This window comes from Theobroma cacao, chromosome 10 (genome assembly GCF_000208745.1).
Source record: "Theobroma cacao cultivar B97-61/B2 chromosome 10, Criollo_cocoa_genome_V2, whole genome shotgun sequence".
NCBI classification, from domain to species: Eukaryota; Viridiplantae; Streptophyta; class Magnoliopsida; order Malvales; family Malvaceae; genus Theobroma; species Theobroma cacao.
The window spans coordinates 19,082,387-19,097,014 of record NC_030859.1 but is presented as its reverse complement, the minus strand read 5'-3'; the positions used below and the strand labels follow the sequence as shown (position 1 = coordinate 19,097,014).

Genomic DNA, 14,628 nt, shown 5'->3' with positions numbered 1-14,628 from the left:
ATAATATTTATTTTTGAATTTTTTGAATAGTTTAAAAATATTTTCAAATATTATGATTTTTTTTTCAATCTGGTAGTATTCAAAGTATTTATGAGTAGGTTTTCATACCTAACTCCATCATCTTGGAATGGTAGAAAAGGTCATTTCCAAGGAAAAGAGGTTTTAGCTTTAAATTGCTTTGTGAGAGAGAGAGAGAGAGAGAGAGAGAGAAAACCATTCTTTAGCATAGAGTTGGAAAATGAGGAGAGATAATAGGTTTCCCTACTTGGAAACTTTCATTTAATACCTACTAAACATAATAGGTTTCCCTGATTCTATTTTTCATTAAGATTTTCTGATTTCTTCTTTTTGAGTCATTTTATTTTTTCAGAATGTTATAAAAGGTCATGTCCAAAGAAAAGAGATTTTTTACTTTAAATTGCTTAGAGAGAGAGAGAAGACCATTCTTTAGAGACAAAGAAGCTACTTGGAAACGTTCATTTAGTACCTAATCAATGAAGTAGTTAGTTCATAATTTGGCCAAACGTGCACTTCAACTTTAATTTATAGCATGAAAGATGCATTTATCAAAAGGAAATTGGATATTAATACAGTTTCCTTGTTTCAACTTTTCCAATATAGAAATCACCAAGAAAAGGTGCTTTGTGGGAATCAAATTCATACATAAATTCTACCCTGCCTTCTAACTTCAAAGCCGTGTGGGTCCATCGTAAAAGATTCCTGAATTTCTCTGTTTTTTACTTCTACTTCAACTCTTTCATAGTTAGCTCTGCCCCATTTCACACTCAATTTCTAATAAAAAAATCTATTTTTTGTTAGTACAACCTATATCTGAATGATTAGAATAGAAAATAAAAAATATAATACTCAAATAAGTTTTTAATTATTTAAGAATATTTTGATAAATCTTTATATTGTTATTACGTTCAATTAAATAAAAGATATAAAAATTTACTTGAAAATTTAGATAAAATAATTAATAGATAATTAGGAACTAAAATGAAAGCTTAGTCTTACAACTCATTTAAGCCATCTCATAGCATGCTCTTTGTTAAAGCATCATGTCTTTATCTACTTTTGATAAATTGTAAAATATTAGCTCGAGCACTTCTGGTTGTGGCAATTATTAAGTCTGTAGGTCCAACCGTGGGGACTGGGGGGGCGCGTGGGGGGGCGGGGCCTACCTGCCAAAGAGTCTCTTAGTCTAAAGATGACGCCTCCATTTTATACGTTCCTCTTTACTCTAATAAACGAAGCTTCGGACGAAATTGGATATGCAGTTTCCATGTTTCAACCTGTTTCCAATATAGAAATCACCATGAAGAGGGGCTTTGTGGGAATCAAATTCATACGTAAATTCTACCCTGCTTTCTAACTTCAAAGTCGACTGTAAAAGATTCCTGAAATTCATACTATTTTCATTGGATACTATTAAGATAAATCACTAATAAGACTCAAATTAAAAATCACTTATTATATCAAGGTGAACGATTTTTTTTTATATTTTGTGGACCTATAGCTAGTAATAGTTAAATTGAAGTATCAAACTTTGAATACAAGATCACCTACATTGAAACAAATAATTTTTTCATTTTTTTTCCAATTAAATCAACTTGTTTTTTTGTAAAATTAAATTGATGTGTCAAACTTTGAATATAAGTGTATGTATTAAAGAATAGTAGCTGTTTTATTAAAAGGGACAAGATTCAAATTTATCATTTTATTTCAGATGGTGTATTAAATTTATCATTCCTCTTTGAATGGAGGTAATTTTATCACTATACTTTCTAATTTGATTTCAAATGATAAATTAATAACTTTTACCAATGGAATAAAATTCAATTTCTTCTAATTAATGATAAAACAATAGAGTATGATTTCGTTCACATAAAATTAATAAAATATGACTTAATATGTACAAGCATATTAACAACAAGATAATTAAATTTTGATTGTGGAATTGATGTCATTATTAAAACAAATATTGTTTCCAATCTTACCCAAAAAAAAGATATTAAATATAAATCTTTTCATAGAAAAAAGCTAAAATTTCCAATTATCCAACTATGAGTAAAAAATAAATAATTATAAAATTATTATATGTATTATTGATACTATTTATGAGTAATCAGACAATTAAATTTTCTTAGGGTTATCTATATTCATAGTTAATGAAATGTTATGGTTAAAAATTTAATTTTTTTTAGATAAATTTTCTTAGGGTTATCACCTTCATAGGACCAACCATGGCTAGGGCCAGCTGCCAAAGAGACGTTGGAATTGTATTGAAAAGTAATTTTCTTAGTACAGAATAATTTATAAATTTTATAGTTGAAATATTAATTAATTATTTTATATATAATTGTTTTTTAATTATAAGTGCCTTATATTTATAGATAATTACATTTTCACTTTAACAACATTTAATATATTTTATATAAAATTATTAGTATTTAAAAATAAATAAAAAACAGTGACACTAAATACTAGTATATATAAACTTATGGATATTGAATATACTTTTTGATTGATGGAAATAGTCATATATGTTTCTTATCATTCTAAATTGGCATCACAAAATTTTTTATTTTTAATATCAATTAGATTTATTTAATTTGTAAATATATAAGAATTATAATTATATCAAATGACTTTCATTAAAAATACTTTTCATTATAAATATTAATCCTCACTTTGTTGCAATCCATCTTATTATTTTAAAATGTTTCAAAATAATGTCCACTTTATTAAAATGAAAAACACTTTTCCAAAGTTACCTTTCATTAAAACACTAACTTTAGAGGACAATAATTAATATTATGAAATTTTATTTATATATATTGAAATATTAATTATTTCTTATATATAATTCTCATTTATTCATTTACATTTTTAAAATTAATGTCTTTTATATATACTTATTATTATTTTAAAATAAGTAAAAAAATAAGTGTAATAAATATCAGTGCTTTATAAATTATTTTTACACCAAAAAGCTTAGCCACATGTCTGTAAAAGATTGTCAAAATCAACGGACACAGACAAATAAAAGTCACCAATACAACTAATCTTTACTCACTTCGCCTCTATCTCTACTCTTTTCTAAATTTTCTCTGCTTTGATTTCCTCCAACCATGTCTTTCTTTGATGCCTTGTCCGCCATAGGAGAAGTTGTTGTCTCCAAGTTCTTCGACTTTCTCATAGACAAGTTGGTGTCTTCTGACTTACTGCAATTTGCTACCGAGAAGAAGATTCACGAGGGGATGGAGAAGTTGAAGAAGGAATTGCTGGAGATTCGTGCTGTGCTTGATGATGCTGAGGAGAGGCAGCTCAAAGATAAGTTCGTCAAAATCTGGTTGTTCCACCTCCAAATCTTGGCATACGATGTGGACGACGTCTTGGACGAGCTTGCAACCGAAATTTCGAGACGCAATTTGATGATGGAACGTCGAGGTAGCTCAAGTAAGAAACCAAGACTCATGATCACTGAACCACTCGGTGCTGTTAGTTTTTACAGGGACATGATGTCCAAGATAAATGATGTCACTGTCAGATTGAAAGCTTTAGAACCAGAGAGAAAAAAGTTACAGAAGAGAATGAAGGACTGCCATAGATCCAAAAGGATAGAAGGACGGCTGCAACCTACTTCTGTGGAGATTGAAACTCATGTGTATGGTAGAGACAAAGACAAGGAGAAAATACTCGAATTGCTCGTCGAGAGTGATGATGAAGGAAAGGTTGTGATTCCCATCGTTGGCATGGGAGGGATTGGTAAGACAACTCTTGCTCAGCTTGTCTACAATGATAATCGCGTGAATGATTATTTTGATCTCAAAGCATGGGTATGTGTTTCTGAAAATTTTGATATCACGGATATAACAAAATCAATTTTGTCATCAGTTGGCCATAAGTCTGGTGATGCTGAAGCTAATTTGAATAATCTTCAAATAAAATTGAAGGAGAAGCTCTCTGGAAAAAAACTACTTCTCATTTTGGATGATCTTTGGCATCAAATCTATAATGATTGGACTATCCTAGTAGCCCCTTTTGGAAAAGGAACTACAATTATCGTGACAACACGCGACCAAAGTGTTTCAAGAATGACGAGAACTATCCCAGATGATTACAAGCTGCAAAAGTTGCCAGATGAAGATTGCCTTTCTGTATTAACTGGACATGCATTCCAAGCAAAAGATTTTAGTGGCCATCCGCACTTGAAAGAAATTGGTGTAAAGATGGCGGAGAAATGCAGGGGCTTGCCTTTGGCAGCTAAGACCATTGGAGGCCTTTTGCGCAATGAGGTGGGCCTTGTTGTGTGGAAAGATATACTAGAAAATGAGGTGTGGAAAGAGGAGGGATGTAACATAATTCCAGCTTTACGACTAAGCTATCATCATCTTCCTCCACATCTAAAGCCATGTTTTGCTTACTGTGCCATAATCCCCAAAGATTATGAATTTTCTAAGACAGAAATAGTCCGGTTATGGATGGCAGAAGGCTTTCTACGAGTGAAAGCTGTGAAGCAAAATGAAGATTTGGGTCAAGAGATCTTTCAGGAACTTGTATCAAGGTCATTTTTTGAAAGATCCAGTCAAGATAAGTCTCGATATGTAATGCATGATCTTATTAATGATTTGGCTCAATCAATCGCCAAAGATTTATGCTTTAGAGTGGAAGGTGACAAGGAATTGAACATTTCCAATAATGCTCGCCACTCATCTTACATTGGTGATCGGAGGGATGGAATTAAAAAATTCCGAGTCTTTAATGGAATGGAGCATTTAAGAACCTTCTTACAGTTGAAGATGCCAAATGACGGGTATTGCTATATATCTAATCAAGTTCTCAGTGATTTGTTGTCAAAATTGAAATGCTTAAGGGTGCTTTCTTTAGAAGGGTATCGCTTGACCAAGTTACTTGATGTTTTTGGAGATTTGATACATCTGCGTTTTCTCAATTTTTCTCGCACTGAAATCAAAACTCTACCTGATTCAATATGCAAACTTTACAATTTAGAGACTTTGATTTTGTGGGGGTGTAAAGCTCTTAAGGAGTTTCCTTTAGAAATGAGAGATTTAATTAACCTAAGGCATCTTGATTTTACTGGTGCAAATTCACAAATAAGGATGCCGATGGGAATTGGTGAGCTAACTAGTCTCCAAACATTGACAAGATTTGTTGTGAGTCAAGATAATGGCCTTCAGATACAGGAGATGGGGAACTTGTCTAATCTAAAGGGTGAACTGATTATTTCAGGATTAGAGAACATTGTCAAAGCTCAAGATGCATTGGTGGCTGGGTTATGTAATAAGTCAAACCTTTCTGATTTAACTTTGGAATGGAAGTACTCCCGTGACGCTTTTGCAGTAGAAGAAATTCAATTTCACATGGACGTGTTGAATTCACTCCGACCACATGCAATGCTTGAAAGGCTCACCATCAAATATTACGGAGGTGAAACATTCCCAAGTTGGATAGGAGATCCATCGTTTGAAAAGCTATCACATTTGGAGCTGGATAATTGTCCAAATTGCACATCATTACCAGCAATTGGAAAATTACCACTGCTAAAATCCCTTTTTATCGAGAACATGAATAAGGTGACTGTTGTGGGTTCTAACTTTTTTGGAGAAAATGCGTCAATTGCATTTCCAAAATTAGAGGAATTATTTTTTTATAACATGCTTGAATGGAAGGAATGGGATCCTTGTGAAGTTGACGGAGATGTGTTCCAACAACTCCGCTTGCTCTCCATTTCATATTGTCCCAAGTTGTTAGGAAGTTTACCTACTCGTCTTCGTTCTTTGGAGGAACTTGTGATTCTTGGATGTCAAAAACTGAGAAGTCTAGCTACTTGTCCTCCTTCATTGAAGAAACTTGAGATTCGTGAATGTGAGCAATTGGTAGTTTCACTTCCTGGCCTTCCAATGTTGTGCGACTTAACAATTGATAAGTGCCAAGAAGTGGTGGGTGCGAGTTTTACAAATTTTGGCTCACTCATGAAAAGTGTCTCCCTTTCAAACATTTCGAAATTCACTTGTCCAAGAGATCTGATGTTAGGGTTGAGAAAAGCAGAATCTCTTTCTATAGGTAAATGTGAGGAACTAATTTCTTCATGGCAGAACCAGGAAGGATGCTCAGCATATCCGTCGGCTCTTCGCTTTTTGAAAATTCAGAATTGTTCACAACTTGCTTCAATAGGGGTTGAGGACGAAAAGGAAGAGCAAATGCAATTGGGAATCCCTCGCAATATTGTAGATTTGGGTATTTCTTATTGTGAAAGGCTAGAAAGGCTATCAAAAAGCCTACACAGCTACACATCCCTTACGGTGCTACAAATTATAAGATGCCCAGGATTGATTTCATTTTCAAAGGGAAATTTGCCTGCAAATTTAAGAAGTTTAACCATTAGATGTTGCAAGAATTTGCAGTACTTGCTGGATGAAAGAGAAAATGTCAGCATCAACGGCACATTTTTTCTAGAGAAATTGGAAATTGGAGATTGTAAGTCTTTCATATCTTTATCTGCAGGGGTGGAGTTACAATTAAGGTTTGTAAGTTTATCCATTGTTGATTGTAAGAATTTGCAGTATTTGCTGGATGAAAGAGAGAATATCAGCATAAAGCAATTGACTATTGGAGGTTGTCCGTCTTTGATATCTTTATCCGCAAGGGATGAGTTACCTGTTGATCTTCAACGTGTAACCCTCTATGGTTGTCACAAGTTAGCTTCCTTATTATCCAATGGCAAGTTACCTAAGGGGCTGAAATACCTCTGTATCAATAATTGCGGATCTCTAGAATCGATAGCACCTGAAATTGAAGACAACTCTTCTCTTGAACAGATGAGTATCAGCTTTTGTAACAATTTTAGATCTTTGCCTCGTGGATTCGACAAGCTCAACCATCTTGAGGAGATTTTTATTGGTAATTGTCCAAATCTGATTTCCTTCCCAGGAAGTGGATTGTTAACCCCTAAACTCAGAAAGCTCCATCTTTCTAAGTGTGAAAAGCTCGAGGCCTTACCCAACTGCATGCACAACATTGTCTCTCTTGAAGAATTCTTGATATTTAAATGTCCAAGTGTGGTATCTTTACCAGAAGAGGGGTTCCCTACCAATCTCATTTCACTTACAATCTCGCAACTCAAGCTCTGCGAGTCAGTAATCGAGTGGGGTTTGCACAAACTCACCTCTCTTAAGCATTTCTCCATCAACAGTGCTTCTCCAGATGTGGTGTCATTCCCTCATGAAGAAATGCTTCTACCCCCCTCTCTCACCTCTCTCACCATCATCGATTTTCCCAACCTTGTAAGTCTGTCCTCCGAGGGCTTTCAACATCTCACCGCTCTCAAATCATTGCACATCGAACGTTGCCCCAAGCTCAAATCCCTTCCGAAAAAGGGAATGTTTCCCTCACTTTTGCAACTAGAAATTTCTAGTTGTCCATTGCTAAAACAACGATGCAAGAAGGATGAAGGCCAAGAATGGTCCAATATTGCCCACGTACCTGATATTGGATTCGATCATTGTTTCAGCGCTTATTAAGGAGTCAAATTCGAAGTGATTTATGTTCGCAAATAGAAGGTTCGCATAGAAATCAGGTATCTTTATGGCACTTGAAATTATATAATTAATTGTCATAAACATTCTCTGTATTTGAAGAACATACATTAAGTCAAGTGTTCAAGTGCTCTATTGTCATGATTAGTGTAGGTTCATTAGTTCAATACCATTTACAAATCTTATTAAAAAGAATTGAGTTTGAGTAGCTTAAATACTTTCTAATGTATTGCCTAGATTACACCCTAACTACAATAGGCTACTGAACATAGAAAAAAAGGGAAAAAAAAAGTGATACTGATCTCATATTCTTCGTTTCACAGGCAAATTTCCATTGAGGTTGTTTGATCTGTGACAATGCTTATGGTAACAGTACATTACCTAGATTCAAATAGATCAGGTATATACATAATTCCCTCTTTTTTTTCTCTGATTTCAATATGCTTTCCATTTGAAGCCCAGTGCATGCTCTAGCAAGAAGGAAAAGAATGAAAGGCTGAAAATGAAAGAAAAAAAATAAAAAAATAGAAAAATTTACAAAGACAGAAGGAATCCTTATCTGGTGTAATGGTATAATTGAATACTTTGGTCATTTAAGGACACTATTTATGGACTCATTCTCCTATACTAGTTTTGTATTCATAAGTTAAGCTAGCTCTAAGTTGCATTTTCACCCAATTATTCATGTATTCTTTTATGTTTCTTATTTTCTTGATAGGCTTGACATAAATCTTAAATCAAATAGGTTTAGAAGAATGGAAAAGAAGAAGTTGTACAGCGGCTATCTGCAGAGACAATGTCCTGATGATTGACTAGCAAATTGCATTGAGCTAATATAGAAGCTTCCTTGACTATAGTTGAAACATTTGCTATCCTGGCATATCCTCAACTTCTGGCACTATGATACATGATCTAAATAGTGTCACCCAGCAGTTATATTGATTAATTTGCCAATCAGGGGAACTACTTCGCTGCCTAAAGCATCCCAACTCTGAAAGTGAAAACTTTACTTTGAATGTAGTATGTTGGTGGGAAGAATATGCCTCCAGGTATTTAACTTCTCTCCGTGCTTCTTCGCTGCAGAAAAACAAGGGTTTACCAATTGAATTTTCTGTTAATTATTTTGTTCTGTAAAATAATTGTGCCATCATCCTGAATGAATGCTAATATTCTCCTTGATTATTTAATGAACCCAACAGTGCAAAAAGTATAAAGATGAGAATGGTCAAAAATCACCACCATACGAGTAGATTGCATATTCCTTGGTGTGATCTAGAGAAGAAAATAGGAAGATGGTTCATCTCTCAAGAAGAGAAGGTCGGTTACGATTAGACCAAGGTATGTCAATTTTGAAATATATAATTACATTCAGGATGGTCAATTTGAAATTTTATCTTCACAATGGTAGATATGGTACAACCATGAGATGATGGACAAAAGGTGAATTCTATACACACACCGATATCTCTACTATCTCAACATTAAGCTTTATATAAAGAATAACCAAAGCCCAAGTTTTCAACCTTTTTTTCCACTATTATTTTGCATATTTCAGTTTCTCTACCATACTTTTTTGTTGAATGTTTGGCTAAGCCGATGTTGAGGAATCACGAGACCAATGGCAGAGAACGAATAGAAGTATCCAAAAGGAGGGAGAAAAATCATGTAAGTTTCTACTAGTTCGGATTTGATTTAGATCAAATGAGCTAGTTAAATGTTTCTCATTTTTTGTTTTATCAAAATTGAAGTGTAACCAAAGTTTCAATTTTAAACATAACTACTAATAAACTCTTGGTTACTAAATTTTGGACAGCATTTCCAAAGCTCTGTTTCTTGGAAAAGAGTATATGTATTTGCAGAGTTGTGAAGCTTTTGTCTTCCATCATGGAGCAAAATGGTTTTAATTTCAAGTTATTGGAACTTTCAGATAGTTCTCTCCAGGTTCGATAATATATAGATTCAATGTCTGCCATCATTTTTAAAGAAAAATCAAGATGAGAAGTTGTTGTTGCTGATTTCTATGGTTTAATTTGTTTTTCTAAATGCTTATATATTCATTTGTTCTTCATATGCATTTTTGGTCATTCACCAGCAGTCTAAGTGAAGAAAAATAAACTTTAGTTGTAACTATTGCATTGGATTGTTTACTAAAAGCTGGAGAATTTTATTTATTAATTTTATCATGGTAATGAACAGATGTTTGGCATTACTATCGTCTATGAAACATATTTCTTTCAGACGGCTGGTAAAACATTCCCTGCAGGACCATTTCAAGAAAGGTTTCAGGTATTAACACTTGGTCACTTCTGTATGAACCAAAGATACATAACTTTGATTTTAATTAGATGTTAATTCTAAGTTGCATAGTGGCTTATGCTTAAACAGAACAGATCTGTTAATTCTTTTAAATTTTTATGTCTACAAATCATATTGGTTTCAGTGACTTCTTAGTAAAATTTCTTGCAGAATCATTTCAAGATTGGTTTCAAATATATTAAATGATTGGTATATTGTTACATGCCTGGAGATTAATATGATATGTAATTTCGGTTTCAGTTTGAAGTCACAGAGTCTTGTGCCAGCAATTGGAGCAAACAAATTAGTCTGGAAAGACGCTAAAATAGGGAATGCTATTACTTATCCAAGTGGGCATTGCCTTCGCTGCTGCCACCCTCGATGCTTGTTATAACCCGGCACATTGACCATATGCTGAGCTGAATGAGCAAACACCAAAATCTGCCTCAATCCCAATGAGTACTCAATTTCTGATAAATGATGAGAAATTAAAGTATGTATTGGCAACAACAGCATGACTGTGTCAAGGGAACAACAATTCCCCAAAGGGAAACATAGTTTGAAAATGGTAATGTTCCTATACACAGGAAGCTAAAAAGTTTTAGTTATTGCCAAGAAATCTTGTTGCAAAATGAAAACCCGATGTTGTGGAACTTGTCTGACAAGGTGAAGTAAACTTTATATTCTGAAGCCCTCAAAAATTCAATGGTGGTTTGAAGTTGTTCAGACAGCAGTTCCTTCCTTAAAAGGGGAATCTTTCCGCCTTCTCATCAGTGGTGCAAGCATGAATGATAAGATAGCTACTGACTGCCTCAAGCATGTTAAATCAGGTAATCTGGGACCTTCTGTAGAAACCAAATTGATGTTTTCTTCGTAAACTTTTTTGTAATATTTCAAGTTAAGAAGCTACCAATGGGTATTTCCCATATGTAGTTGATGCATTTCATATACTCTTTATCTGTTTCTACTAAAGTTTGTAGAATCATTTCTTCTTTCTCATATTATGTTTTCAAAGTAAAGGAGGTTTCTACTCTGTCAAATGGTTGATCTAATCTAAAGTACTTTTCAAGTTGCATATCAGGGTAAAATAGCCAGAATTCAGTTTTTGTTAATGAAGAGTGTGAATCACAATGCTTAAGCAATTTTGTATTCGATAATTTCAAGAGTCTTTTTTAATGTTCTATTGTCCATCTGGAAGTTTGAGTGGTTCCTGTCTCTCCTATTGATTTGTTTTATGTTTTTTGCATGAAAATGTCATAAATCAGGACCTTCATTTTGAGATTGGAAAGGTGAAAAGTGATATGTTGCTGTTTGCAGGCACTTTGGGAGGTTGCATGATTTGTGGGACAATGTTGATGGTAAGACAATGCTAATCTTGAAGGTAGAAGTTTATAGAACACTGTGTGCTTTACATATTTTAGTTCTCTTAGATAACTTCCTCTTGGTTGCGTGCTTCAAGGTAGTTCAAATGCTTTATACTTATATATATTTTCATCACAGAGATTCAGCCATTGAAAGGAAAAAGAGCATAATTAAAGAATACACCTCCTCATGGTAATGAACAGATGTTTGGCATTACTATTGTCTATGAAACATATTTGTTTCAGACTGCTGGTAAAACATTCCCTGCAGGACCATTTCAAGAAGGGTTTCAGGTATTAATACTTGGTCACTTCTGTTGACCCAAAGATATATAACTTTGATTTTAATTTGATGTTACTTCTAAAGTTGCTGAGGCTTATACTTGAGCAAAATGGATCTGTTAATTCTTTTAAATTTTTATGTCTACAAATCATATTGGTTTTAGTGACTTATTAAAATTTCTTGTAGAATCATTTCAAGATTGGTTTCGAATATATTGAATGATTGGTATATTGTAATATGCTTGAAAATTAATATGATATCTAATTTTGTTGTGGAACTTGTCTGACAGGGTGCAATGAACATTATATTCCAAAGCCCTCAAAAACTCAATGGTGGTTCGAAGTTGTTCGGACAACAGTTCCTTCCCTAAAAGGGGAACCTTTCCTCCTTTGCATCAGTGGTGCAAGCATAAACGATAAGATAGCGAATGACTGCCTCAAGCATGTTAAATCGAGTAACCTGCAACCTTCTGTATAAATGAAATTGATATTCTCATTGTAGCAGTGCCAAGCTTTTTGTAATATTTCAATTTAAGAAGTTACCGATGGGTATTCCCCATTTGTAGTGTGATGAATTTCATATACTCTTCTTTTTCTGCTAAAGTTTGTAGAAGCCTTTCTTCTATATTGCTCATGTTATGTTCTGGAAGTAAAGGTTCTACTCTCTCAAATAATCTGAAGTTCTTTTAAATGGCCAGAATTCAGTTTTTGTATGATCACAATTCTTAAACATTTTTGTATTCGATAATTTCCAGAGTCAGTTTTTGAGGTTCTATTGTGCAATTATGTTAGAAGCTTTCTTTCTTTCTATCCCAATTCTTCATATTGATGCATAGCATATCCTTTCATTACACATTACTCAAAGTAAGAGGCTTTACTTTAACATCCAACTCTTGATAGAAAAGTTTATATTCCCCTCCGATAGGCAATATTTTCCTTAATTAGTTAATGTTTACATAGGGCTTTTCTTTAGATATATATATTGCTCATTCATAGGTGGTTTCATTATGTATCAAAGATATACAAAAGCCGATCAAAATAAAGAGATCAGTACAAGAGTAGCAAGAGGCACTCTAAACCGTAACACTTAAGAGAGTAAAGCACCCTATCACCTTATATGGAAACAAAACTGCCACCCTATCATCCTATTACCCCTTACAGAATATAGCATTACAATGAAAAAACCAACACCCCCCATAACACCATGTAGGAACATAACCTTATAATAACGGAATCCACAAATGAAACAAGTACACCATATTAATTCCTAGCCCATGTTGTCCAAACTGTGAATGATGAAAGAAAAGAAGTTGCAATTGTGCATAATTGGACTCTTGAATTCCAAGAGAACCAAAATACAGCCCATAATCGAGCTCGTATTATCTCTAAGGACTCCTCAACAATTAGCAAGTACTGGTTTTCCTCGAGCCGATCTATTCACATTAAGCTTTAATTCCCCTTCATGAGGAGGAATTCAAACAATAAAAGACCAACATTTAATCTTTCCAGTTCATTCCACCATCCATATTCCTCAATAGCCTCATTTCCATCACTTGCCCTCAACCAATCTCATCGTCACTAAGAAGAGAATTTTGATAAAAATAGAATTGTTCCTTGCAAGCCATAAGACCTATAAGGTAGCACCACATGCCATCATTCATCTTCTTTTCAATGCACTCCCATAAGACCAATCTTTTAAAGATCTAATGAAGGATTCAACCGAATATGGAATCACCTAGGTAAAGCCCCACCATTTTCTTTATATGTTGCAGATTGAAAGGATATACTTTTAGGCTCTGCTTTTCTTTACTTCTTCTAATGCCACCATCCTACAACAATTTAGAACGTTTCCAATTTCAAAAAATTAAACAAGACCAAATCCAGCCTTTCTCTATTGAAACAGTTGGAAGGGGTTCAACATAGCCAACATATATTGTGTCAAAGTTGATTGCATGTTCATTTCTGGCTCAAGGTAGGGATGGCAAACTCCAAGCTGCTCCATGGATAAGTAGATCGGGTTAGGACAGGACAGGGCAGTTATGGTATGTGGTTGCCTCGGCCCACCCTGTCCTACCCCGCTTATATTATTATTTATTTTTTATATCCTTATATGTATATATTTACATATGTTTAACTAGTTAAATTTAAAAATTTATGTTGAATTTGAAAAGTTGAAATTTATTGTGATTGATATTATTATTTTATAAATCCTCTGAAAATTTACATTAATTTTGGTATACCAAAATTTGTATTGGACATTTATTTTCAATTTAATGTTATGATAGTTATATATTATTATGTAAATTAACCTGTATAAAAAATTATTGAAAGAAAAGATAGGACGAAAATAAATGTTAAAAAATCGATAACAGAATAGAGCGAGGAGCTTTGGTTGTCCAGGTGGGGTAGGAGGAGCGGATGAGGCAATCTCCTTTTCATTGCCATCCCTATTCAAAGATTGAGACTTCTGCATTATTATAGATTAATTTGGAAAGGATTAATTACATATTTGATAATTGATTTACAGTAAAATTGTAGATCTGATAAAAAGTTTAAAAACTCACAATATTCAAATTTTATTTTCGTTTTAATTAACAAGATTAGTTAGATAGATGAAATTGAGAAAATTTTTATCTTCTCTCACGTTTACATATCTAATGAATTCGAATTTCTTTCTTATCCATTCTTTTTTTCATCGACACACACATTTCTTTCTCTAATTGTATTCTCTTTTCTCTTCAAAAATTTAGTCAAAAATCTTGAACTGCATTTCAATTTGTTAGGTGATCAGCGTTGTACGTTTTGTATACATGAGCACATACACTCTAAATCTATTTTATATTCTTCTCTCTGTTTCATATCAGCTTTGTTTCCTTTATTAAGTGTTTAGTAAAATCTCATATGGATTGAGCAAAATAAACAAATACTATTGTTACATTTCATTCTATACTCCTCCAATATCTCTGATATCTCTCCTTATTTTAAGTTTGGTTTGTCCAGAAATAAAACCTAATTATTTGAAATGGGATGGTGTTGGTTGAAAATATGAAAAAAAAAAAAAGAATTTAATGAGATAATTCATAAATTTGAAAATATTATTTTTCATGCAAGTCGCATGCTTAATATAC

General features: G+C 33.4%; 2 protein-coding genes and 1 long non-coding RNA gene across 4 annotated transcripts in view; all 3 read left to right on the top strand.

Annotated features, from left to right (window-relative positions):
- LOC18587231 (putative disease resistance RPP13-like protein 1) overlaps positions 1-8,788 on the top strand; it is an 84,391-nt gene extending 75,603 nt beyond the window's left edge. The window contains exon 4 of the mRNA XM_018129122.1: positions 8,762-8,788. The gene's annotated coding sequence lies outside the window, so the exon portion shown is untranslated. The remainder of the gene's footprint in view (positions 1-8,761) is intronic.
- Positions 3,046-7,547, top strand: LOC108663653 (putative disease resistance RPP13-like protein 1). Its single transcript, XM_018128889.1, has one exon. The coding sequence runs from the start codon at positions 3,135-3,137 to the stop codon at positions 7,545-7,547; it is 4,413 nt and encodes a 1,470-aa protein (XP_017984378.1). The 5' UTR covers positions 3,046-3,134.
- LOC108663788 lies at positions 9,001-12,205 on the top strand. 2 transcript variants are annotated; one of them, XR_001929822.1, is made up of 8 exons: positions 9,001-9,227; positions 9,376-9,503; positions 9,759-9,848; positions 10,119-10,425; positions 10,524-10,687; positions 11,123-11,238; positions 11,358-11,512; positions 11,791-12,205. It is a non-coding gene; the product is annotated as an uncharacterized LOC108663788 (long non-coding RNA). The 2 variants fall into 2 exon arrangements; XR_001929821.1 differs by lacking the exons at positions 9,001-9,227; positions 9,376-9,503 and having other exon boundaries at positions 9,696-9,848.

What these genes read in the sequence shown, in the direction of transcription:
- LOC108663653 (XM_018128889.1), top strand. Translation starts at nt 3,135, where the DNA reads ATGTCTTTCTTTGATGCCTTGTCCGCCATAGGAGAAGTTGTTGTCTCC.